This window comes from Chelonia mydas, chromosome 25, assembly GCF_015237465.2.
Source record: "Chelonia mydas isolate rCheMyd1 chromosome 25, rCheMyd1.pri.v2, whole genome shotgun sequence".
Lineage (NCBI taxonomy): Eukaryota > Metazoa > Chordata > Testudines > Cheloniidae > Chelonia > Chelonia mydas.
In genome coordinates, this window is record NC_057858.1 from 5,555,324 (window position 1) to 5,581,263 (window position 25,940).

Consider the following 25,940-nt stretch of genomic DNA (forward strand, 5'->3'; position numbering starts at 1 on the left):
AATGTGGCCTCATGCACTGAAACTGTAGTTCATGGGCTCTCGAACAGGAGGGTATGAACAAGATATAGAAGCACAAGCCAGTTTTACATGACCATGCGCTCCTCCACCATGCGAAAACAGGAAATGTATCTGCATAAGTTGGGTACAGCCCCTCAGGCTCCTGGCAGGTTGATAATGCAGCTCATTTCTCCAGGAATATTAGACCAGAGGAAGGATGGCCCAGGGGTAAGGGCATTAGGTTAGTACTTTCAAGACCTGTGTTTGATTCCTGCCTCCAACCCACAATGCCTTGTGTGACCTTGGGCAAGTCACTTAGTCTTTCTGTACCTCAGGTGCCCATCTGTGTAACAGGGATGATAGCGCTGCCTCCCTGGCAGGGAGGGTAAATACATTAATAAGGGTGAGGTGCTCAGCTAGTAACGAGGGCCAGGAAGAGAGATGCTTTTTAGAAAGGCTAGGAAACGGCAGCTACCCCACCCACCTTCCCTGTCCTCACGCTGGTGGTATTTCAAGATTATTTCTTGATACAAAACATTTTTTTGGTGGTCTGTCCAAAGAACTGCTAACAGGGAGAAGCTGTTCGCAATCAGCACCCAACACATAAATACAACATAATTTATTGTGTCTGTTTCACAGAATGATAGTGGTATGTGTTAGAAACAGCGTCCAGGGCACGCTACGAGACGTGACTCACATAAGTACAAAGACTCAGACCACAGGATTGTTTCCTTAGAGGAAAGTGGCTAGTGGTAGCAACTTGGTCACTGCTCACAAAAAAAACCTTATTTTCGCAACCCCCCACCCTTCACCCCAAATCCAAGGCAGTCCCTCCTTTATCACACAGAGAAATCAGTGTTCTGAAGTCTCTGCATTCGGGAGTTACAGGCCGAAGTTAACCCCCCTGCAGGTAGTATGCAGGCCAGCGGACTGTGGCTCTGCACAAGAAACTTTGTCCATTAAGGTAGCTGGCTGGGAGAAAAGGATTGGCAAACGGTGTTCAGGAAGAGAGGGGTGGAGGACACTTACAGAAGTTAGAGAGTACCAAGCCAGGGCCAGTAAATGAAGTCCAGGGCAGTGCAACACCTGCAGAGTTCCCACACCCTGACTAGCACTACAATTTATCTGGGGATAGTGGCGGGGGGACTAAACAAGTGATTTGGTTTCTGGAGTAGCAGAACTTGGCTTCTCTTCCATACTCCAGCTAAAACTGACAGAGGGCTTCCATCGCCAAGTGGAGATGCATCTCACGTGGTTCTGCAGCAGACAAGGATGGGCCAAATGCAGTCACTCACCCAAGGTGAGGCCTATCCAGTACATAACCCTCCCTCCCAGCTGTAGCAGTCTTTGCTTGGCTCAAGATGGAGAATTGCACTCTGGGACCTGGAGGCCTCATTACAGGAAAAGGTGACCTCAATTTGCTCCATTTTAAATCAGATTAGCTCTAGACTTTGGGCTTCAAGAAAAACTTGCCCAAGCTGCAGCCCTTGGACAGGCTAAATGCTGGTGTGCCTGGAAAAAACTCCGCTAGCTTCTGTCCCAGCAACCTTCCCTGGCCCCACCCCCCATATCTCCTTTCAGTAGGAAAAGCAAAAGTATTTTAACTCCCTCCTCCCCCTTAAGCTCCTCCCCCCCCTCCCCATGAATAGAACCTACAGCTAGGTGGAGAGAGACACCTAAAAGTGGATGTAACAGGAAAGTCAGGTGAAATCTATCCAAGTAGATTAGTTCCCCAGCATAGACAGCACCCTAATATAGCAACTCTACCCTCAACACAATGTGCTTTGAAAAGTGAAAACCTTAGTATTCTCCGGCTTTAGAACTAGGAGACAGGCCTTGGTGAGCAATGATCTCAAAAGATTAGCAGAGAAATAAACAGAGTGAGATTAGCATCGATTTCCCCAAGCAGTGAAAGGTGTGGTCTAGCTGTGAAGTCAGAGAAAGGAACAGAAGACATTTTCAGAGAGAAAGGCCTAATCGTGGAGTGAAAGGCAGTTAGATACAAGGGCTGGAGAAGTGTGCAAGGAGCCAAGTTTATATGCACATTTAAGTTATAATTAATTCTCAGCTAGTGGAATAGCTGCAGGGTCTGCAGTGTCCCGCCAAGAGGCCTTAACAAAGAACTTCATACCCTACCTTCAGGATGCAGGTGAGCCTTCCTCCCCCACACACCTGGGCACTGAGTATATAGTATAGCCAGTGTCATGCACCACTATGGTCTCAAGTCCAACTCCATACCCTGGCTATGTTGAAAGCCAGTCCATCTTAAAAAAACATTTGAAGCAACAAAGTCTATGGTCTGACCAGGCTTAGTTAGGGCCACCCACCAAGGCAGCCAGTGAGATGAAACTTCAGGTGGTTTTGGTCATAATGCTTATTCCCCCTCTAAAAAAAAACACTGACTAAAAATGATGTATTTCCATCTAGTGGCAAACAATTACAGAAATTACCATAAAAACTAGTTATCTAAGGCATCTTTAAAAAAATATTTCTGCAGTCTCCATTTTAACTTGAAAGCTGAATAAAAATAGATTTCTATGAAAAGTCTCTGATTGTCCCTTGAGCGGCATCTCCGTTGCAGTGAAGGGGTTCAGCAGTCCTGAGGAGGCTTGGCCTGGGTGAGGGCAAGAAGGTCCAAAGCTCAGTGGCACATCCGGGAGGTCATTTCCTTCTATCAAAGGACACACAAGACAGGGAAGTTAGTGGTAAGAAGCACAATGCCCAGGCAAGAGAAATTTCCTTAGGAAAGGCTCGAAGTTTGGAACATTGTTTCCATAGCATCATTAATTAAAAAAAACAAACAAACACAAACAACACTCACATGGGGTAGAAATTCAGTGTCACCGTTAACCTCTGCCCTCATATTCCTATTCACTGACAGGCAGGAGACCTCCTCAGCTGCCCCACCAGATTTAAATCTGTCTGGCTACATACAGCTATAGAATAACCATCATCAGCCATCCCAGACTAATGCAAATACCGAGTACTTCTATGGCACTTTGCATCCCTCCATACTTTTTATGAAGTTGGTGAGCATCGCTGTGCTCATTTTACAGAAGGGGAAATAAAAACCAGGGAGGTGACTGGGGAGGTGATTTAGCATGAGCACACACGCACTCCAAGTCACACAGCTAGTCACTGACAACTGGGACTAGGACCAAGGGCTCATGACTTGTGACCAGCATCCGACCACACTGCCTTTCTGTCACGTGCAGCAATGTGCTAGCAATACAGTGATAAGGCATCAGGGTAAATCCTTGGACTTCAATTGCAACTTTGCTGGCAAGGGTGCACGGCTTCTGAACTGAGGAACTGCAGATGCATGTGACTCAGCCATGGACCAGACAGTGGGGAGTGATGGTGGTGGGAGAAAAGATAAAATGGCAGCCTGAAGCACAAGGAGGTGACTGGGCAGAATCTACAAACGTGGCAGCTTCTCTCTGTGGGTGTAATGGCCCTGCTCCGCTGCATGGGTTACCATGGGATCTGGGCCAAAATTGAAGAGGGCAAGGTAAGAACAGGTTTTTGAGCTGTAAAGGGAGGGGGAATGGAAGAGGTACGATGGAGTTTCAGTCACCCTCTTCAGAGCTCAGAATCTCTCAAACTGAATCCAACAATCAGGGACTGGGAGTCAGAATCCCAGAGTTCTGTTTGAGACGCACCACTCCGTGGCCATTCATAGCTATAATCCAGCCAAATTCACTCACCAGAGGTTCTAACTCCTTGGTGTCTATTAGATTGAACTCTTTCACAAAATAGTAAAAGTGCTTGTAGCAGGTGTTCACGTGGGCCTCTGACCCCATATGGCTGATCCTGTCAAAATGGTGGATGTAGACATGAACAAAGACCCGGAAGAGCCTGGACAGAATCTTCTTCACTACCTGAAGGAAGTTCTTGGGGAACGGAGTACCTGCAAGAAGACATACAAGCACCATGATTTATTGAAATGCACTTTCCCCAGGACCACAGTGCCATGCAGTCTTCAATACGCACTGGAATGTTTCTTTTTATGCTTTAGGAAGTGATGCAAGAACAGTTTCCTCTGGAGTAATTCACAGACTGCATTCCATCCTATCTAAATTTTGGACCAGTTTTTCCAAAATTAATGTTATTAACCTATGCTATTGGGTCCTGCATTAATTGATGCTACTGTGTGAGAGACCTGAATACAAACTGGATTAGTGCACATATAGATTTCCATCTGCAGTTTCAATCTGATATAGTCCCAACAGGAACTGAAGGAAACATTTTAACAAAAATTATGCAGACACTAGACCACCATACTCCACTCTAGAAGTGACTGCATTCTGGGAGGAGTGGCTCCTATATATAGTTTATTAAAATTGACAAACCCTTTGGGATCCTTCAGGTTAACAAGAGTTAAAATTATGATAATACTACGCTCAGTCATTTATAGGCCCCTTTTCACATTCGACATTTGGTTTATGTGTTTTTCATTCTAACAACTACATTTGCAATCTACAATACAGTAGTTTTGATCAGCTGGTCTTCCCAATAATAACAAAATGACTTGAGTTTAAAGTCTACATAGATTGCTTCTCCACATACAAGGAGGAGGTAAGAGGTGAAGGGTATTTGTTAAATACCCTTCTTCCCCTGTCCGCAAGCGTTCTGCATGAAATTAATTTTCAGTCTGTGTTAAGTTAGTGAATCTGGTATTATAAGCAAAGCTAGAAAACGCTAAACAAGACAGAAAACTCCTTTGATGATGTAAGCTTCCCCCTCCAAATGAAACAGATGTTCCAGCAATCACTCAGTCCAAAAGAGGTCCTTGCTGAAGAACCTATATAAAGGGACCATACCCCAGAACTTCCTGTGGTTACCCAGATGAACACACAGCAAGGATTTTGGCAATTGATACAGGTACTGTTGTAGGTTCCCAAAGAGAAGGTGGTTTACGGTCTTATTCCCTCCCCGAATGTCACCACATTTAAGTATTGTCGTTCTGTGTGTGCAGATGGGGTCTGAGTAATGGTGGACACTTTCTGCACACAATCAGATTGCTCCTTTTCATTAGTGCTTTGATAAGGATAGATAGCTTGGCATTCTCTATATACACCGAGCGGCAGCGCAGGAGTGGATGGGATCCTGTGGGATCTCAAGTGGATAACCAGCTCCTACTCCCCTATCCCATTTGTTAGTTGGTCTCCCACACAAACCCCCACGCAGCTGTCATCCGGTTCTACTTCATTTGGCAGAACCTTGACCATGTGCTGCCTGACCAGACAGGGCAAACAGGTTTCGTTATCAAATCAGGCACTAGGACAAAGGGTCAGGGAACTATTATTTGTTCTTCCTTGTGCAACATCCCCTCTCCTCCAACCTCCCACTGCTTGCTTCCCCTCCCCCAGCGCAGACCTTGCATCACCCAGACTATCCGAGAGCTGAACTGAATTGCCTTAGGCCAGTGGTTTTCAAACTTTTTTTCTGACGACCCAGTTGAAGAAAATTGTTGATGCCCGCAACCCAACGGAGCAGGGGATGAGGGGTTTGGGAGGGGCTCAGTGGGTTGGGGTGCGGGCTGTAGGGTGGGCCAAGAATGAGGGGTTCAGGGTGTGTGAGAGGGCTCAGGGCTGGGGCAGTGGGTTGTGGTGCAGGGGGGTCAGGGCTCTGGTCTAGGGGGTGCAGGCTCTGGGGTGGAGCTGGGGATGAGGGGTTTGAGGTGCAGGAAGGGGCTCTGAGTTTGGTGGGAGGCTCAGGGCTGGGCCAGGGGATTGGGGCGCAGGGTTGGGGCTGCTCCTGGTCAGCAGCGCAGTGGGGTTGCTAAGGCAGGCTTCCGGCCTGCCCTGGCACCACGGGCCACACTGCGCCCCGGAAGCAGCCAGCAGCAGGTCCGGCTCCTAGGCGGAGGTGCGCAAGTGGCTCTGCGTGGCTTTCAGCTGCAGGCACTGCCCCCCCACCTCCCATTGGCTGGTTACTGGCCAATGGGAGTGCAGAGCCGGTGCTCAGGGGAGGGGCAGCGCGTGGAGCCCCATGCCCCCCTCGCCTACAAGCCAGACCGCAGCTGGCCGCTTCTGGGGTGCAGCGCGGTGTCAGAAAATATAGGAACTAGCCTGCCTTAGCCAGGCAGCACCGCCAACGGGACTTTTAACGGCCCGGTCGGTGGTGCTGACCAGCGCTGCTGCGACCCAGCGCCTTCCATTCTGCGACCCAGTACTGGGTCGCAATCCGCAGTTTGAAAACCACTGCCTTAGTGCTTTGCCTGAAAGATCACCTGGGGTCATTCACAGCAGCAGAAGGCTGACACTACGCCAAAAGCTGAGCAAGCCTCTGCTCCAGCACACAACCACGTGCAAACTCAAGGAGCAAGGGCTGAATTACACTTGTCCAAGATGCCCTGTATTCAGCCCCAGACTGCTGAGAGAGCTTTCAGAAAGTTCCATTATTTCACAAGCTGCAAGAGATGGAGACAAAAGCTTTATACCATACCAGAGAGAAGCTGAAGTCTCAGATCTCCATGGGTATAAAGCATTAGGCCAACACTTGAAAGGCTAAATTTAGGAGCAGAGCATCTCTCGTTCTCATTGACTACAATGGGACATGTGGCGGTCAACACTGCTGAGAGTCAGCCCACTTGTTTAGATGCATAACTATACCTTCATGAGCCTATTTTTAGGCACCCAAGTTTGGACATTTTGGGCTCCAAATCTTGTTTACACCAAGGCCTCTTTAAACTCCTCCGGCAGCATAAGAGGGACATAGGTTACCATTACACACACTCTAGAGCCTCTTGATACTGACAGAGAGGTGTGAAGGAGCCTTCTTAGTACAAATGAGAAGAAGGCCCTCTGGCCTTCGTTTTTAAGCAATGGGAGGTTGAAAGAGATCATAGCTGGAAATAAAAGAAGAGAGACACCTCATTCTGATCACAAACAACTCCTGAACCACCCAACCAGCCACACGTAACTTGGCACAGGTCTGCAGGCAAAGAAGTGCTCAGCCAATAAGATGTGTCTTGCACCAGAGTATGAAGTCAGTAAGTGCAGGCACTTATGGGCTGCTCTAGGGAGTAAAAAGCATCACTGCTTGGAGCCCTATGGTGAAAACACCCTGCATGACCAATCCCAAAGGCTTGGGTCTGTTGTTAGAAACATCTCAGTTATTGCAATGGTCCATAAGGAGAGAGAAGAATCCCTCAGGTGACCAAGTCCCAGGGCAGGTATGAACTGGAATCAACACCTTGAACTGCAGCCAGAAGCAAGTGTAGTTCACAGAGCATGGGCATGATGTGCTCATCACTCAGATCTGCTCCACTAAGCTGATGGGCCACCACATTTTGTACTGTGCTTCTGAATGGTCCTGAAGTACAGCAGGCAAACCTGGATTACTGCAGCACAGTCTACCTGAGAGGGTAAGGTCACAACTCCCTAGTTAATCACAGATGTGGGGGAAGAGAAGTTATAAGCTATTAAGGAATCCAAGAGCACTCAGGGGTCCACATAGCCCAAGACTCCAAACCTCTTCTGCAAGTCATGGACATTTTCCTTCACTAGATGGGACAGCCATAAATTCAGAAGTTTTGCAAGCTGTTTTCTGCTGTCAACCAGCAGCTCCATCTTCTCAACCAGGTGTCAGTCAGAATGGATGTATTTTTAAATTCTGTTATCTCAACCTGGCAGTCCTAAAAATACTTTGGCAGAATGAGTAAGGTTTTCCAAGAGCCATGAACCCCATACACAGAAGTCAATCTTGAGGGAGCCAACCAAGAACCTTCAGCAACAAAAATACAAGGCCCTACTACATGAGCTAAAGAATAAGCTTTTAGTAGCAAGTTGCAGGCAATTGCCATCGAGACTAGCCATGGAGGCACAATCACATGCCCTAAAGCCAGGTATTGTACAGGCACCGGTCCTAAACTACTGTTCAGAATGAGAAACCAAGTCCAGCAGCCCAACCTCTGTAGTGTGGAGTGACTCCTCCCGTTCTCACAGCAGCCACAATCTTTGATGTGCCGTTTGAGTATTCCAAGAGCACCCTCTGACTTGAGTGCCTCGCCTGAAACAATTTAGGCCTAATTTTCCAGAAGTACTAAGCATCCATCACTCTAACAGAAATCTATGGTAACTGCAGGTACTTGGCACTTCTTTAAAAAAAGAAAGAAAAAAAAAAAAAAAAGAGTTAGGCCTGACAGTGTCCCAGGCTGGGCATGAAGGTATCCAAAATCAGTGGCCACTTTCAAGAGTTTGCAGCCCTCTGCAAATTGCCAGTCAGTACTAGAGGAAGTAGTTCACCTACTATCTCAAGGATCTGTGCAATATCCAATGCCATAAACTAGTGGTTTTCAATCTTTTCTCATTTGCAGACCCTTAAAAAAATTCAAATGGAGGTGCAGACCCGTTTGGAAATCTTAGACATAGTCTGCAGAACCCCCAGAGGTCTGTGAACCCCATGTTGAAAACCACGGTCATAAAACAAGCGCCTACTGGAAAAGGAACAGGGAAATAGAAGGGGCAAGAGATTGTACTGGTGGATAAAAGTAGATTTTTCTGAAAAAGAAACTGGTTATTTTTTATTTTGTTATTTAAATTAGAATAAGTTTTTCTTTTTAAAAATAAACTTGTTTAAAATGAAATCTGAATTTAACAGAAAAATTATAATCTCTTAAAACATTTAAATAAAATATAAATATGCTGAATCCCTGAGCTTCTAATCACAAACTCTGAGTTAAAAGCTGCTTTTCTACATAAAGAAAGATGGGGAAACTTTTGAGGTCAAGCTTTACCAATGTGGCACAATAGGTCATGTGCTGTATTAAGAGCTTGATCCTGTGACTGTCAAAGTCATCACAGGGGTTGGGACCCCGCTTCCGACACTATCTCATCAGGGTCATCCACTGAGCCCACCTGGATGATCTCATACTCCTATTTTATAGCTTCTCCCCACCTGACCTCAGTTCTCAAATTTATGAATATTTATGACTCCACCCAGCATGGAAACTTCCTCTCCAGCTCATGAAAAAACAGTGAAGTTTGTGTATCCAAAACATTTAAGGTAGTTTTGTTTAATAAAAATAAATATTATATGCCATTGTGTGTTCAATTAAATTCCAGTTACGATCCTAGTGCAGCTTGCCACAAATCGTGACCAATAAGTTAATTATGTTGTAAATAAGCAACATATTCACCATTTTCTAACGTACTAAAACTGTACAATTAATAAGAATCTGAAAATATTAAGCAATATAATTGCTTAAATAAATGTATAGAGTTATAGTGTACCCTCCTATGTAGCAAAAAGATGTACCAAATCTAGCGTAAAGGCTCTATTTAGTTGTAAATTGACATGTTTTAATGGTTATATCAACCAATGAGAATGCACCTCTCTTTAGAAAACAAAGGAAGTACCAATGGAAAAGTTCCTTAACACGGATTATTTAACTCAAGGTTTTCCGTTTGGTGATGTAAATTGCTCTGATTTAAATCAATTTATCTTGTGTCAGTCCAATTAATTTCCCCACAAATCAGAACTGAACTTACCAACATTGGTGGGAAAAATGTCCTCATTGTTGATTTGCACCTCAATCCAGTCCATCAAGAGGTTCAAGTACTTGGGAGCCGATAGGGCAGTGGGTTTCCGGTACTTGTGCTCGTCCTGCCACCTGTACTCGTACTTGGGTCCCCCAGACATGATCGGACAGGACTGTTCCGTGCAATAGTCACTGATGGTGCCGTAGATCAGATTGATGCGATTGAAGAAGTCCACCACATGCACCGCCACCCAGTCATTCTGTTCCTCACCAGATGGCAGCTGGACGGCCAGCTTCAAGTCCAGCCCTGCATTGAGAGAGGCTTGAGCCCTCTTGTGCAGCTCAAACCGCTGCGTCCCAGGCTCAAACTTGCGTTTGGGCCGAAAGGTTTTGTCCTTATTGAACACTTGCTTTAAAGGGTTGGACATTTTTCTTCTTTTTTCCCCCTTCTCTTTTGCAAGTCTTCAGTGAAGACAGCTAGAGACACAAGGTTGCTGGACAGTTTCCAATGTCAAGGTTGTAATGGCCTCTATCTTCACAGAAATACCTCTGAGCTCCTCTGGCTCTCCAAGTACCTTCTAATCTGCAACACAGAGAATTTACAGTAGTTAGATGGGCAGCTTTTTCAACAAGAGACTTTGTTCAGAAGGAGTGAATTTGTTTGAATGCCTTAGGGGGAAGGTATGGACATACACTTCAAACTCATAGAACTGAAACAAAAGCCAAATATGCTTCGTTTCCCCCACCCTCTCCTCTTAGGACTAGGTTTCTTTAAAGGAAGTGTAAAAGGTAGAAGAGTGAGGGTCAAGTTCTCAACGAGATTCCTCATTCAGCCGCTGTCACTGTAAGGAAAGTGTTGCAAATCAGGTCTTCAATTACTTCTACACAAAACATTAAGTGAGAGAAGGTTTATACCCAGTTTGCCAAGTTACTGTGGGTGAAGAAGCAGATTATTACTGTTATTACTATAAGAGACCAAGACTCTACCACTATGATAGCAAGGTAGCTACATTGTTTTATGAAAACAGTCAGAAACTGGCACTGCATTATTTTGCTACTAGGCAGAAATGAGCAAAATAGTAGCCACAACAGCTGTGTCCATGGACTTATAGCGAGGAGATTGGTTTCAGGCTGGCTCCTCAACAAAGGCTAGACTCTAACACCCTTAAAGACATTGGGGAGTACTGACTCCAGAAGCAATCTCATTAAAATCACTGGGACTACGCTCTACATTAGCCAAGGTATCAGAATCTGACCCCGAATGACGGGATTCCTCTTGTGAAACAGACACGTGATTTTTGGTGTTGTAATGTGGAAGGTGCTGACCAGCCCCACAAAGACAGGCCATTTTAAGTCAGCCTGCAACAGAAGCATTGCATAGCTCCACAGTGGTTCTTGGAGACATTAGTCATCTGAGGAGAGCTGGCTGCTCATATGGTGCTGGAGCATCTGCTACACTGCATTAAGGAGAACGAAGAACACAAACACTTTCCTAATGTTACTTTCCCATGTAAGTAATGGCCATCATTGCCTGAGGTTTTTACAATTGTGCAATGGGAGGAGAAATGGCCCTGAGACGCTATTAAGACGTGTTCCACACTACAAAAATACACGAGAACCCCATGGCTAACAACCCATGTTGCCAGCAATCCATGAAGTTCAGTTCTGGAGCCGTGCCACATGTTCACAAAGTCACCCCGACGAGAAAGGAAGGGGCAGGGTGCCCACATCCACCCACCCACTCCCATTTTTGAGTTGGTACCAACTCAAAATTCCAGCCAGGTTCATTGAGAGAGTCACTCATGATCAAATGAGCCTGGCCCAGTTGAAACCAAGTGAAGCTCTGCGCTTTTGACCAAGTTTTGCCTTGGGAATGTGTACCCTGCACAAACCAATACTGAGAGATATTTGCATGAACCCCTGGAGCTACTGATATTTGCTTGACTAGTTTAAGACTAACAGTGAAGGGCCAAGGATATAGGGAAAAAATAAAGCTTAAGATGCATTTTGATATCACAAAGAAAAATTTTGAAAGTCGTAACAAGAGGGGACACTGACAGCAAAATGCAGCGAGACAGTAGCTATGGTTAGCAAGAGCCGAGTCATACCCTCACCACATCCTGCAACAAAATGCTTCACTTCTTCTATGAAGCGGAAACACAAGGGGCTGTGCCCATTCAGCTTAGATGCACTATTGATCTCACATAATTCTTCTGTAACATATCCAAAACAGAGGCAAAAATACCTAACTATGTAAAGGGCAGGTTCACGGTCTGAAGCCACTTCCAGGAGGAAATCAGCTCCAGAGAAATAGCAGCATGCACGATTTCCTCACTTTGGAGTCTCAAAGGAAAGCTATACTACTGCACGAGTATTAACGGTATACTCCTTTGGTTCCAGGCTCCAGCCAAACACAAGAAAGAGGCCTTTGAATGTTCTGACTCTGCTCTCATTTACCTTGTCTTTACACCATAGTAATCCCATTGACTTCAGTCGAGTCACTCAGTTATGCTGGTATTATGTGTAATGGGCCTTTTTATTTACTTCCCATAAGAAGGTTTTGGCTGGCAAGTAATTAAAGGCCACACATAGGTCTCTGCTCATTACCAGCACAGCAGGGGCCAATGGCATTTTGGGATGTATAAGTAGGGGCATAGCGAGCAGATCGAGGGACGTGATCGTTCCCCTCTATTCGACACTGGTGAGGCCTCATCCGGAGTACTGTGTCCAGTTTTGGGCCCCACACTACAAGAAGGATGTGGATAAATTGGAGAGAGTCCAGCGAAGGGCAACAAAAATGATTAGGGGTCTAGAGCACATGACTTATGAGGAGAGGCTGAGGGAGCTGGGATTGTTTAGTCTGCAGAAGAGAAGAATGAGGGGGGATTTGATAGCTGCTTTCAACTACCTGAAAGGGGGTTCCAAAGAGGATGGCTCTAGACTGTTCTCAATGGTAGCAGATGACAGAACGAGGAGTAATGGTCTCAAGTTGCAATGGGGGAGGTTTAGATTGGATATTAGGAAAAACTTTTTCACTAAGAGGGTGGTGAAACACTGGAATGCGTTACCTAGGGAGGTGGTAGAATCTCCTTCCTTAGAGGTTTTTAAGGTCAGGCTTGACAAAGCCCTGGCTGGGATGATTTAACTGGGACTTGGTCCTGCTTCGAGCAGGGGGTTGGACTAGATGACCTTCTGGGGTCCCTTCCAACCCTGATATTCTATGATTCTATGGCAGGAGAGGATTGAAATGAACTACCAAAACCATATGGAGAAGCACTCTCAAGGCCTGTCCACACTTTGCCAGTGGAGTGGACACTAGGAATTTTCTAAGAGTAATTGTCACAGGGTGTTTCATAAAAGCCAACCCAGACCTACAGAGAGGGAGTTTTCACAGCTGAGGAACTAGTTAGCAAAAAAAACCCCCCCCAAAAAAAACCAAACAAAAAAACCCCACCTTTTTTTTAAAATAGGCAGCATTACTTGGGTAACTAAGCCCTTATATGTTTCAGGTTTTTTTTTTTTTTTTTAAAAGGGGATGTAAAACTTGTGAAAGTTCCACGAGTCACCTCCCTGGAAACTGAAGTCCTCTAAGCAAACCTCAGCATGGGTAGAAGCTGGACAAGCTTCCCTGTATGTCAGTCCTGACCTCTGAAACTCAGGGCTTAGAGTGAAGATTAGTCTCCATGGCCCATGCAATTCTTGGCTTTCCTGCTACAACTGCCAAGACGCTCAGGTGTAGGGATGGTTTGTGATGCAGCCGTGTCCAAGAATGCCAAACAGTCAAAAGAGGGCAATGACTTTTGATCAAATCTAACCTGGGCTGGATTAAGGTTTGGTAAGGTTTGGTCTCCTCCAATCTCTTGAGACATCTGTGCACCTGGCTTATATTTTTATATATAACCAAAGTTTTAACTCTCACTTTTCCTGCATCCAGAGTTTGAAGAAGTGCCTCCTTTTCACTGAGGAATCATTAGCATATTTAACAAGAAGTATACAGCCAGCTCTTCAGCTGGTATAAATCAGTATGGCTTCATTGACGGTATCTGCTAATTTACACCAGCTAGGGATCTGGCCCTATAATTTCTAAGGCTAGCATGGGAGCACAGTGAACAGTATTCAGGGATGTTGCGTTACATTAGCACGGCAATTTTCTTTCCACAAATAGTTTCTTCTTCCTATTGCACATGATCCGTAAGACTACATGATAAACTTGCTGCTGTGATCAGCCGCACATTAAATAAAATTAGCAGCAGCCTTAAGAGTTTAAGATATTAGCAAAATGGAAACTTCAGCTGAAGTACAGCAGGATGTAATGCATTCAGCTATGGTTCTGACGTCTAACTTGGTTAAGAAAAATGCAGCTATGGGCAATATCTGGCTCTGGAAAACGTAAGACATACAGGTTCTGTGGCTGACCAAAGCAGCATCTGACATGAGTTGAAAGAGGATATAAAATGGTGATCGTAAGTTTTTTCTTCTTCCACCATCCCCACATAAGTCACAGCTCAAACAGCAGTAAAACACAGAACAGAAAGGAAAGATCACTAGGGGTTAGGATTTGTGCGAGGGTGACTTGCAATTCAGCTGAATCGATGATTGGCAAGAAGCAGAAAGTATGCTTTGCGGCCAGTGCTGCTTTTCTCCCCAGCTTCTTTTTCATCCAAAGGTTACTCCCACCCAGAAGTCCACACCACTGGCTATCAAGTAGGAGTATCCCCACTAGTCTCACAAGAGCATGTTAGTAACACAGCAACTTCCTGTACCATGGAGGACAAAACTTCTGTCTCTGGAGGAATAGTCCTACCTTTATATCCAGGGATATGAGATTAGCTCCATGCTGATGATGGGTCACTGTTATAAAACAAACTCAAACGAATGAGCAATGAACGATGGGAGAAAATGAATCTCCCAGAAACTTTGATAACTATTACACAATCTTCAACCAATGGCAGATGCTGCTTTGGTCAGCCACAGAATCCGTACGTCTTCTATTTTCTCAGAGCCAGATATTTATTGGGAAAGGGGAAGTGTGGGGAGAGATTTAAAAGACTCGAGGCCATAGTGATGAGGAAAAGCACTTGTTAAAAAATTTTAGGCTCAATTTTCTTCTCACTTATGCAGTGGAAGTCAGGAGTCACTTCACTTAAGTCAGTGGGAGTTACAGGGGGGTAAAATTGATATGAGAGAATAACTTTCAGTACTGCCTTATTCTAAAATATGTTTCTAACAGAGAGCATGCAAAGCGTATTTCACTAGTTTCCCATTACTTCTTTCCCTGTCATTTTCTCCAAGCTGGGCAAGAGTGTGTTTGTGTGGCAAACAGTCACCATTTTCTGTCGATTTAAAAACATAATAATGGCCCTACTGGGTCAGACCAAAGGTCCATCTAGCCCAGTATCCAGTCTTCCAACAGTGGCCAATGCCAGGTGCCCCAGAGGGAATGAACAGAACAGGTAATCATCAAGTGATCCATCCCCTGTCGCTCATTCTTGTATGAGGAGAGATCCACCCCGCTGCTCATTCCCAGCTTCTGGCAAACAGAGCCTAGGGACACCATTCCTGCTCATCCTGGCTAACAGCCATTGATGGAGCTATCCTCCATGAATGTATCTAGTTCTTTTTTGAACCCTGTTATGGTCTTGGCCTTCACAACATCCTCTCGCAAGGAGTTCCACAGGTTGACTGTGCGTTCTGTGAAGAAATAGTTAAATACTTCCTTTTACTTGTTTTAAGCCTGCTGCCTATTAATTTCATTTGGTGACCCCTAGTTCTTGTGTTATGAGAAGTAGTAAACACTTCCTTAACTACTTTCTCTACACCAGTCATGATTTTATAGACCTCAATCATATCTCCCCTTAGCAGTCTCTTTTCCCAGCTGAAAAGTCCTAGTCTTATTCATCTCTCTTCATATGGAAGCCGTTCCATACCCCTAATAATTTTTGTTGCCCTTTTCTGAACCTTTTCCAATTCCAATATATCTTTTTTTGAGATGGAGCAACCACATCTGCACGCAGTATTCAAGATGTGGGCGTACCATGGATTTATATAGAGGCAACACAGTATTTCCTGTCCTGTTATCTATACCTTTCTTAATTATTCCCAGCATTCTGTTTGCTTTGACTACCGCCACACATTGAGTGGATGTTTTCAGAGAACTATCCACAATGACTCTAAGATCTCTTTCTTCAGCAGTAACAGCTAATTTAGACCCCATCATTTTATATGTATAGTTGGGATTATGCTTTCCAACATGCATTTGCATTTATCAACATGAAATTTCATCTGCCATTTCGTTGCCCAGTCACCCAATTTTGAGAGATCCTTTTGTAGCTCTTCACAGTTTGCCTGGGTCTTAACTATCTTTAGTAATTTTGTATCATGGACTGTCATCGTGACTTGTCAATAGCAAACATTCATCCCACATCTGAATACACAGATTACACTGTAGAAAATACCTCTTCCATTTTAAAAAGGGAATGAGATATCTCTAGCCAACCTCTCCCCACCACTAAGAAAACTCAGGAAGTTATTCCCTCTCCCCCACAATCCTCTTTCAGAAAACCTACGCGTACACAGAGATGACTTCTCTGCATAGAGTCTTTATTTTCTTCAGTTCCTGAAACACCATCCAGAGTGACATGCAGTGCCATCTTCCAATCCTCACACAGGATTTACTTTAGGGTTTTAACAAGTGCCAGAATAAATGCAATCAACAGATTAAAACCAGCAGGTTCCTATCTGCATTTTCTGGCTCCTCGAATTATACTGTTTGTGATAGTTTGTTGGGCCTGCTGTACAGCCTTATACCAGTGTTTCCAAAGGCCAAAGTTTAAAGCTTCTTCATTTAAAAGAAGTATTTCATGTGGTGTCTGTAGTGCCAGCTAGATTGTGGGTTGCAGATAGGGAGGGGTCAGAAACATATGCAGCCACTTCCTTGCCAAGTGACCTGACAGCTTAGGCAGCTCACATCCTGCTGCCTTACTCATGTGAAAACCCTGCAAGTAAATCCTGGTGAGTAATACATTTACAGTACATGTTTCCTTTCACAGAAGCTACTCCGCTGTACTAAAACAATAATATTGTAGGATTTATTTTAACATTTATACAAGACCCACACATGGACTAGGTTATATGCTTCTGATCATTCTACAGCATTGTGGTAAATTTCCCAACCAGGCAAACCAAGACCAGATTTTTCACAGCTCTTCCTTCTGTCTCAGTCATCCCTCTGGAAGTCAAAACACTGTCTGCAAAGCTGTACTGATCATGGTAGTGAATGAACAAAAATACACATAAGTGTGTCATGGCAACTTCAAACTGTCAGGGTGGATGGGGAAAAAGGCATTTCAGGGTAGACAATAATAATTGGTCGAAGGAGAGAGATTTTTCAAATATTTTAAAGTTAGAACAAGAGGAAGCTTGAAAAGGTTACTGGTAGTTTTAGTCAGATGCCAAACTAGACACCAAGGCCAACATTTGCAAGAGTGGCCAGGGTCACTGGATGTCCAATTTGACAAACCCTGGGCTTGATCTTCCAGAGGCGCTGAGCACTCAACGCCAGATACAGTCAATAAGAGCGGCCACTGCTCAGTCCTTCTAGTAAACTGACCCAAGGGGAGATTGCAGTTAGGCACCTAGAACAGAGGCTTCTCTCTCACACACACCCATCAGCCATTTAAAAAAATTTAACCCAATTAATACTTTCTGCATGAAGACTGTGGTTTTTGTGACAGTCTGCTCAAGGGATAAAAATATCGGTCTCATTTCTCCGCTGTATGAGTATGCTGAGCAGAGAGGAAGTCCTGAAACTGCTCTTTGGAATGAGTTTAAAATAAAATAAAAAGTACACACATGAAAAATTAGCATAACCGTAAGGATGCACTTGAAAAAAAAATACACAAATACACAGTAAGAAACCCCTGCTGGTAATATCTCACCTTAAGTGATCACTCTTGTTACAGTGTGTATGGTAACACCCATTGTTTCATGTTCTCTAGGGACATAAATCTCCCCACTGTATTTTCCACTGAATGCATCCGATGAAGTGAGCTGTAGCTCATGAAAGCTTATGCTCAAATAAATGTTAGTCTAAGATGCCACAAGTCCTCCTTTTCTTTTAGTCACAAAATGAAGAGCACACCAGATCAATGCAGTGTCAAAACTGCCAGGCAGAAAGCGTGTAAAAATTGTGAAGTCTGAACATTCATAGCTCTTCTTGAGCAACATCTCTGCTTAGATTAATTTCCTGTCTGGCAAGGATTCATTCACCTACTTTTAATTGGAGATCTCCAGCATTTTCCTATAAAACTGCTCAGTCTGCTTTTGTTTCTATTTTAGTAAAAACATTCATATGGCATATCCAAATTCTTTTAAAAAAAAGACTGTCCTAATATTATATTGGCAGTAATCTTTAAGACATTAACAGAAGCCATGTCTTTCCTTTCCAAGGCAGCATCAAGATACTAACAGCAGTTTACAGACATGTTGCTAATGCATGTAAGAGTTAGAGAAGTTCTCACTGGTAGCCTTGTACCATCCCAAACATTATTGCTTTCAGTTTCCTCATGTATCTTGCTGGAGACAATCCAAAGTATCTGCTCTGGAGGGCAAAAGAGCACTAGGTACATTAAAAAATAAAAAAGTTTTGGAGAGCTTTTGAAAGTGTTATACTGAAAACACACAGCAGAATTTCTACCTGTATAACCCCTGCTGATCCCAGCCCAGACGCATACATCTAACAAAAGAGAGCATTTATGCCTTCGCTCAATGGGACAACTTCCTAGGTTTTCCTTTCATCGATATGGTTTCTGAGAGGCATTAATGACAAATATAATGAAGCCATTTTGAAACACAGATCTCTAATCATCAGTCCTAAGGATTAAACAAATAGCCCTTTCATAATCAGTCCAGAACAAGTTCCAGGATTGTACTACTTGTCTCCCCGCCCTCTCTTTGCAATGCGAGTTCAGCGATTTAAATCTGAGCAATGTTGTCTCGGACATTTCTAAGCAAGAACTCATGCAAGCTACATGCTTATTCTGGGGTTTCCAAGGAAGAGCCTTGGTCAGGATCAGGGCAGTTCATTTTCATGCCTTTAAACCACAAGAATGCAGAACTGACCCAGCTGAACGTAAGAGGAAGCAGTACCATATTGCATAAAATAATCATACTGAGCATTAATTTGTGTTTTTCTTCCCCCCTGAAAGGCGACCAAATAACAATGTATTCAAACTATTTTTTAAAATCTATTTAGTTTTGGTAATAGCAAGGGGAAGGGGAAAAAAAGTCAGATCTGACCAATTAACCCATAGAGGGGCTAGGAGGACTACTAGTAACTAACACCCTGTGGCAGAACTTCATAGCTGCACACTGTAGCGAAGAGCAACAGCTTCAGAAAACCCCAGCAGAAGAATAAATGCAATTTATCAGCATTTAGATCTAGCATGAATGGACAGTAGGAATCCCATCAAATAATAATTCAGTGTTAAGCTATCACAAGTGCGGGAGAAGAGACAAGACAGTTCATGGGACGGTAATGAGACAGCACATCCATTCAATTCTAAATTCTTGGCTTGAATCCAGACCAGGCTGACAGTAATCAAAGCAATTACAATCTGGTGTATGTTGAGTGGTCTATGTGAAATGAGCTGGGTGAGGTCTCAGTTCAGTTATTAGCACAACAGGTTTCACGCCACAAATTGGCACCCTCAGAAGAGAGGGTAAGGACAGAATGGTCCATGGGGACTGGACTGTCAGGTGTGAAGGCTGGACTGTCCTCTTGCAACAGCCTAAGGCAGGGGTGGGCAAACTATAGCCCAGGGGCGGGATCCGGCCTGCCAGTCATTTTAATCCGTCCCTTGAGCTCCTGCTGGGGAGTGGGGTCTGGAGCTTGCCCTGCTCCAGCAGGAGAGCAGGGTCAGGGGGCACCCCTAGAAGCAGTGGCATGTCCCCTCCTCCGGCTCCTACGCATATGGGCAGCCAGGGGGCTCTGCTCTGCCTGCTGCCCCCGCCCCAAGCACTGCCCCTGCAGCTCCCATTGGCCGGGAACCACGGCCAATGGGTGCTGCAGGAGCAGCGCCTGCGAATGGGGCAGTGCACAGCAGAGCCACCTGGCTACGCCTCCACATAGGAGCCGGAGGGGGGACATGCTGCTGCTTCCGGGAGCTGCTTGATGTAAGCGCTGCTCGGAGCCTGCACCCCTGAGCCACCCCGCCATTCCCCAACCCCAATCCCCCTCCTGCCCTCTGAACCCCTTGGTCCCAGCCCAGAGCACCTTCCTGCACCCCAAACCCCTCAGCCCCACCCCAGAGCCTGCACCTCCAGCTAGAGCCCTCCCCCGCCATTTCTCCAATCCCCTGCCTCAGCCCTGATCCCCCGCCCACCCTCTGAACTCCTCATTTCTGGCCCTACCCCAGAGCCCACACCCCCAGCCAGAGCCCTCACCCCCTCCCACATGCCAACCTCATGAATATTCATGGCCCGCCATACAATTTCTATACTCAGATGTGGCCCTCGGACCAAAAAGTTTGCCCACCCCTGGCATAAGGGGAAGCTTGTACTTCCACCACTCAGGCTGTTCCCCTCCAGTGGTGGGCAGAGAAAGTAATTCAGTCTCCAGGGTGTTCAATTTGGTGACCAAAGATGATCCCAGTGCCACAGGACAAGCCACATTTCCTGCCTTTAAGGGAAGATTTTTCAAAAGGCACAAAAGGACTTAAAATGGACCTTTGAAAGTCTCCCCCTAACATCACAAAGTTATGATTGCTCACGCTGCAATTGTTATTTATTTAAGGCCAAGTAGAAAGAGGATTTTTTTAAAGTGACCTTTGTTTCCTTTAGATAGACATAGAAGTCCCTTGCTGAGGCTTTTGGAAGGTATAACTCCCTTTATGTGTAAGAATGCTCTGTGCATAGTGACTGGGACACGACTGCATGTGAAGGCAGAGCTGATTGGCTTTTAGCTTCATAGATGCTGAATAAAACTGACGAGCTGGTTCATGACTCCAGAAGCTATTCTAGGTTCACTGTGTAGACATGTATTTCTAGGGCAAGCTGCAGCAGGCAGGTGGCTTCCTGTACAATAAGAATGATTTTTTTTTTCTCTTAAAGGTATGACACCGCTTTTCAAAAGTTCTGTGCAGCAACTATGCCTCTTCTCCTTCAGCCTGGCTTAGTCCCCGACTGAAGGGATTTAAGAGGAAAGAAAATAATGTCAGAGCAGCCCATTTATTCCTAGTGATATGAATCACTCTGCACTGTCCTTGCAAAAAGGGAAACAGCAAAGTAGTATCTACCTAATGTTTTTTTCTTCAAAAAAAAAAAAAAGAATAAAATGAACTTGGCTGACACTTCTCCAGTGTAAAATTCTCATTCTACGCTGGTCTAATCAACACAATGCTTCGGACTATGTGGAGAGCCAGACTATATTACAAGTTCAAACATTGTGAATGTCAATGGAGTGGAACCAGGGTTATGGGAAATTCTACAAGAGTTTCCTTAGCAGACACCAGGCTCAGAATGAAAGGCTGGCTTTGAGCCCCACCTCTCTCTCTCTCTCTCGCTCATGTTAATATAATGCTTTTGATGCCAAAGCAGTAGGGTTCATGTCTCCATAACAGGGAGTTGTGAAGCCAGCCCTTCTCCTTGCCCTTTAGAACTAGGTGTGGCAGTGATCATATGCATTAGCCCAGTGGTTTTCAACCGGCTGGGTCTACAGACCCCTGGAGATAAGCAGACTATGTCTTCAAATGGGGTCTGCACCGCCATTTGAAATTTTTTTAGGGGTCCGCAAATGAAAAAAAGGTTGAAAACCACTGCATTAACCTTTCTCATCTGCCTGGTGACAAGTTAACAGGCCTTAAGTAGGGTGACCAGATAGCAACTGTGAAAAAATGGAACAGGGGGTGGGGGGGTAATAGGCACCTATATAAGAAAAAGTTCCAAAAAAACAGGACTGTCCCTTTAAAAAGGGACATCTGGTCACCCTAGCCTTAAGGGGATCTCAGGCTTTGCAGCAGTGAAGAGCTGAAGATTGTCTATCATACAGTTTGACATGAAAAAAGTCCCCCAAAACAGTAGCACCAGCGGGAAAGTTTTTGTGAAAATTTCCGAGCGTAAACAAGGCTGCAGTAGACCACAGGTTGCTTTCTGCTTATGGGAGAAGCTCCATTTTTGTGACTGATGCTCCATTGCCTCACATCTAAGGCCCAATTCCCATGTATTTTATTCCTGCATTTGGAACAGAGAAGAATTAAAGGTGTCTTTCAGACATCTTGCACTCCGTGTATTCTAAAGCCAGATGGGTCTTGCCCAACTCTGATTAAGTCAGAGCAGCTTTGGGGCAGCTCTAGATTATGCTGTGCTGCCCTATGAGCTCTGTGGGGGAAAATAGCCACAGTGCAGCACACTCTAGCCACACACACACACACACACACACACACACCACTTTACCCCCCTCTGTTAGGGGCTAGATGCAGGGACGATGTAGAGCCCTTATGCCAACTCTACTCCAGACAGCGAGGCTACCTGCACAAGAGGTATTCTTGGGACTCTATTTAGGCCCACTTAAAGCCCTCTTTATGCTGCCAGAGTGGTGTAAAAGGATTTTAGCGTTTGCCAATGTACAGTGTAGTTACACCACTGCAAACCTATCATTTAAATGCTCTGCACTTGTGCAAAGTAGGGCTTACATTGTTATTGCTTAATTTAGTACACCACTGTAAGGTCTGCCTTGGTAAGATGGGTGCAGCACATCCTAGTGATGTCTGCATTGTGGATTTACACCATTTTAACTAACTTGATATAGTTCTTACCGTAGACAAGCCCTGAGGGAACTGAGAATCCAGCACCTACTGCGGCCGTGTATATCTTTGCAAAGCAAGAACCACTATTCCAGTTTGGCTGCCTTTTACACCCACTTTGCACAGGTGTAAGTAGCTGCATATGGTGCAAGGCAGTGGAGACTCAGGCCTCTTATCTCCAGTCCATAGGCTCAAAAGCCAGAGCAGCAGCATGATTTCCAAAACACTCAACTTAAGACAGAGCCACTGTGTGCTCCTCTGCTGCAGCTCTGAAGACTTAACTATGCATCCCTTTGCAAAGTAGAAAGAGTTCTTATGGCCTCCATTGTGCCTGTTCTTTCTAGTGGATTGTTCCCCCAACAGGCCCCTAATCCACCTCAGACACATTAAGAGAAATCAGATTCAACCAAGAGTCCGCTATCATTTCCATCATGAATAAGGTGATTCTTTTAGCACAGCAGCAGCTCCAGCAGGAGGTACAGACACAACTGAAAACAAAAGCCACAGATGTCCCATGGAGACAGAGTTATCTAGAGAACAGAAGGTAAACACCCAGCCTAAGGTGCATTCTTTAGTGAAAGCATTAGCTGGATATCACGAATTTCTAAAATAATCTCCTAAACCTCCAACAAAGCTGGTTATGAATTCACTAATTACCAGTTACAGCAGCATCTATGGCACAAGTATCACAAAATGCATCACTGTCTTACACGAAAAATTAATCTTCTTGAAAGTCTGGGATTTATTTTCAGGAGTACAGAACTTGGGATCATTGCAGAAATGGATACAACTATAGACAGGAGTGCGTACTTCCACCACTAACAAGAATAACTTTTTTCTCTGTATACTGTTGCCATAGAAATCTCTGGCCTGATTAATGAGAAGTTTTTCTGTAGTTACAAAATAGTGGCTATATCAGCACAGCACAGATTTCCTTGAAACGGCACAAGCCAGGCAAACACAAGTTTCTGTGAGGTACTCCACATCTGTTCTAAATGTTGGGGGATAAGCCCCAGTTCAGAAGGGAAGAAGCAATGTCAGGGAGCCAAATGGGCTCTAGAAAGCATCTGGAAAAGATATTTCTGTACTAGTAGATAGCACAAGCCAGTTACGGAACAAGTTTATGACAGACATCACTAAAAGTGAGTAGGTTTGAGGTGAGTTATGGTACAAGCAGGGAGTGAGGATTCGGAGTTCTATTCCCAACTCTGGCATGAAGTCAGTCACTTACGATCTGATTTCCAAGTGCGATGGAATGGCTTCCTGTTCAGATCTGCTTACTGGTATTATGCCTGGATCCAGACATAGCTTTTCAGTGCAAGCCAAGAATCACCAGCTGGGATTGGAGCCCCTCCAAAGTACAAAAGGCAGATCCCAAACCAATTTGGCAGGAATTTAGACTTGGCACTTTTTTATTACTTTAAAGGTTTGCAACTCCTCACAGCCAAGTAGGAGATGGATTCGCTTTCTGTTTTATTAATCTACTAAGATATGGTATTTACAGTATCCAAGAAACTGGTTAATAAACAAGATAGAGCCTGAAACTTGCACAAGGAAGAAGAAAGACAGGGTGCGTGCAGCAACTAGGTCCATCATAAAGAAAAACAGATGGTCAGGGGAATTTTATCTTACAATAAAAATCCCCCTTTCTCTGAAACTTGGCAGAGAAGACATCACAGCCCGGAATGAGGCTTTTCAACACATTGCCTTCTTCACCCCATTCAAGAGAAAGGCAACATAGCATGCCTTGTCCCAAATTTCTTTGCTGGACAGTGGAGGACACCCCCTCAGCCCCTCAAGCTTTGAGACACCCTTTAGTCTAGAGATCCCATACCACATCCAGCAAGAATTTTCTTTGGAGGTGGTTAATACCTGCCTTTAAGTTGGCAGGAGCAATCACTTACGGTCACATATACGTTAGGAGTCCTTTACTGGTACAGCTAAACCAGTATACTAGAGTGGCAAAGCCCTCCTATCACAGACACAGCTTATACTGGCAAACCTGTGCTTTTCCTAGTGTAACCACCTCTACACTAGGGGCTTCTGCTCACACAGCTACGTAGGTGACAGATCACACTTTTTCGTGCACCTAACTGACCCAGCTGTGCAGGCAGAAGCCCCTAGTGTACGTTTAAATACTGTTGGCTCTCAAGGCCTACAGCCACAATTGGCTCAAACAAGGAGAACCTAACTTCAGTGCACTTACCCTCTGCTTTCTTCTTACCCCTACTGCTACTTATCCTCCAGGTACCTGCGTGCAGATGGGAATTATTCACCCTCCCCCACCCACTTCCTCGAGACAGGGCAGTAATGCAGCCCACCCCGCCCACTTCCCTTCCTGGCAGACCTGTGAGCCAGAGCCTATTCTTGCTCCCCAAAAAAGGGGATTGCTCAAAAGTTCAAACACTGGCAGCTCTTGGCTATCCCCCCCGCCCGCCCACCCAGTGAAGTCCCAGCAGAGCAACCCCCAGCCCATCTTGGGCAGCACTGACCCCTTGAGGGCTTTGCACACAGAAAGGTTAAATCCTTCCCCCAGCCATCAGGACTCCCCTGCTTCCCCTTTCCAGACTCCTCAGCCCCCCCCGCCCAACACCTCCCAGCCCCTCATCACCCTCTCCAGGATCCTCCCAGCGCCTTCTCCCCAGACTCCTCACCCCCCCCAGCTCCCCATCACCACCCCCCAGCTCCCCATTACTCCCCTCCAGCCCCTTCTCCCCACACTCCTCACCCCCCCAGCTCCCCATCACCACCCCCCAGCTCCCCATTACTCCCCTCCAGCCCCTTCTCCCCACACTCCTCACCCCCCCAGCTCCCCATCACCACCCCCCAGCTCCCCATTACTCCCCTCCAGCCCCTTCTCCCCACACTCCTCACCCCCCCAGCTCCCCATCACCACCCCCAGCTCCCCATTACTCCCCTCCAGCCCCCCAGCCCCTTCTCCCCACACTCCTCACCCCCCAGCTCCCCATTACTCCCCTCCAGCCCCCCCCAGTCCCTTATCCCCAGACTCCTCACCCCCCAGCTCCCTATTACTCCACAGCCCCTTCTCCCCACACTCCTCGCTACCTCCCTCCAGGCCCCTCTGCCAAGCCCCCTCTTTCAGCTCCCAGGAGGAGCCCCCCCCAGAGGTCCCCTCCCAACCTCCACTCAGAGCCCCCCCGTTATCCCTCCGCCGAGACCCCAGCCTCCCCACGCCCCATTACCGCTCCCACCTTCCGTATTATCCCTCCGCCGAGACCCCCGCACCTGTCCCCGGCGGAGGGGTCAGCGTCCCGCTCTCTCCTCCGGCTCTCGGTAACTTTCCGGCGCTCGCTGCCGCCGCGCGCACCACGCCCCTGCCCGGCTCCGCGCGCCCGGCCGGCCCTACTTCCTCTTAAAGGGGCCGGGCCGCGCCCCACTCGCCTCTGCGCCCGCGGGCTCCTCCCCCTGCTGCTGCCGGGGCGTGGAGCCGGGCGGCCCCCTCTGCGGGGCAGCTGACCGCCTCCAGCTCGGGGGGCCGCAGCTGCTGGATCCCCCTGGCCTGCCCTGCCCCACTCCCCGTGTCACCCCCTTTCCTCACGCTCTGTGCCCCTTCCCCGGGCAGCCCCTGTGCGGGGATCCCCCTGCCCTCCTCTCCTGGTGATGGCCAGGGGGGTCCCTTTGGGGTAGGGTGACAC

The 25,940-nt window shown here is 46.0% G+C and overlaps 1 protein-coding gene across 4 annotated transcripts; it reads right to left on the minus strand.

Moving 5' to 3' along the window:
* Positions 1 to 601: 601 nt before the first annotated feature.
* MOB3A (MOB kinase activator 3A) lies at positions 602 to 25,684 on the minus strand. 4 transcript variants are annotated; one of them, XM_037885812.2, is made up of 4 exons: positions 25,497 to 25,684; positions 9,495 to 10,067; positions 3,705 to 3,907; positions 602 to 2,668 (listed from the first exon to the last, which is right to left on the minus strand). In XM_037885812.2, the coding sequence occupies exons 2-4, from the start codon at positions 9,910 to 9,912 to the stop codon at positions 2,639 to 2,641; spliced, it is 651 nt and encodes a 216-aa protein (XP_037741740.1). In that variant the 5' UTR covers positions 9,913 to 10,067; positions 25,497 to 25,684; the 3' UTR covers positions 602 to 2,638. The 4 variants fall into 4 exon arrangements, with proteins under 4 accessions (XP_037741740.1, XP_037741741.1, XP_037741744.1 ...); XM_037885813.2 differs by having other exon boundaries at positions 25,531 to 25,668; XM_037885816.2 differs by having other exon boundaries at positions 9,495 to 10,062; positions 25,531 to 25,638.
* Between the last annotated feature and the right edge of the window lie 256 nt (positions 25,685 to 25,940).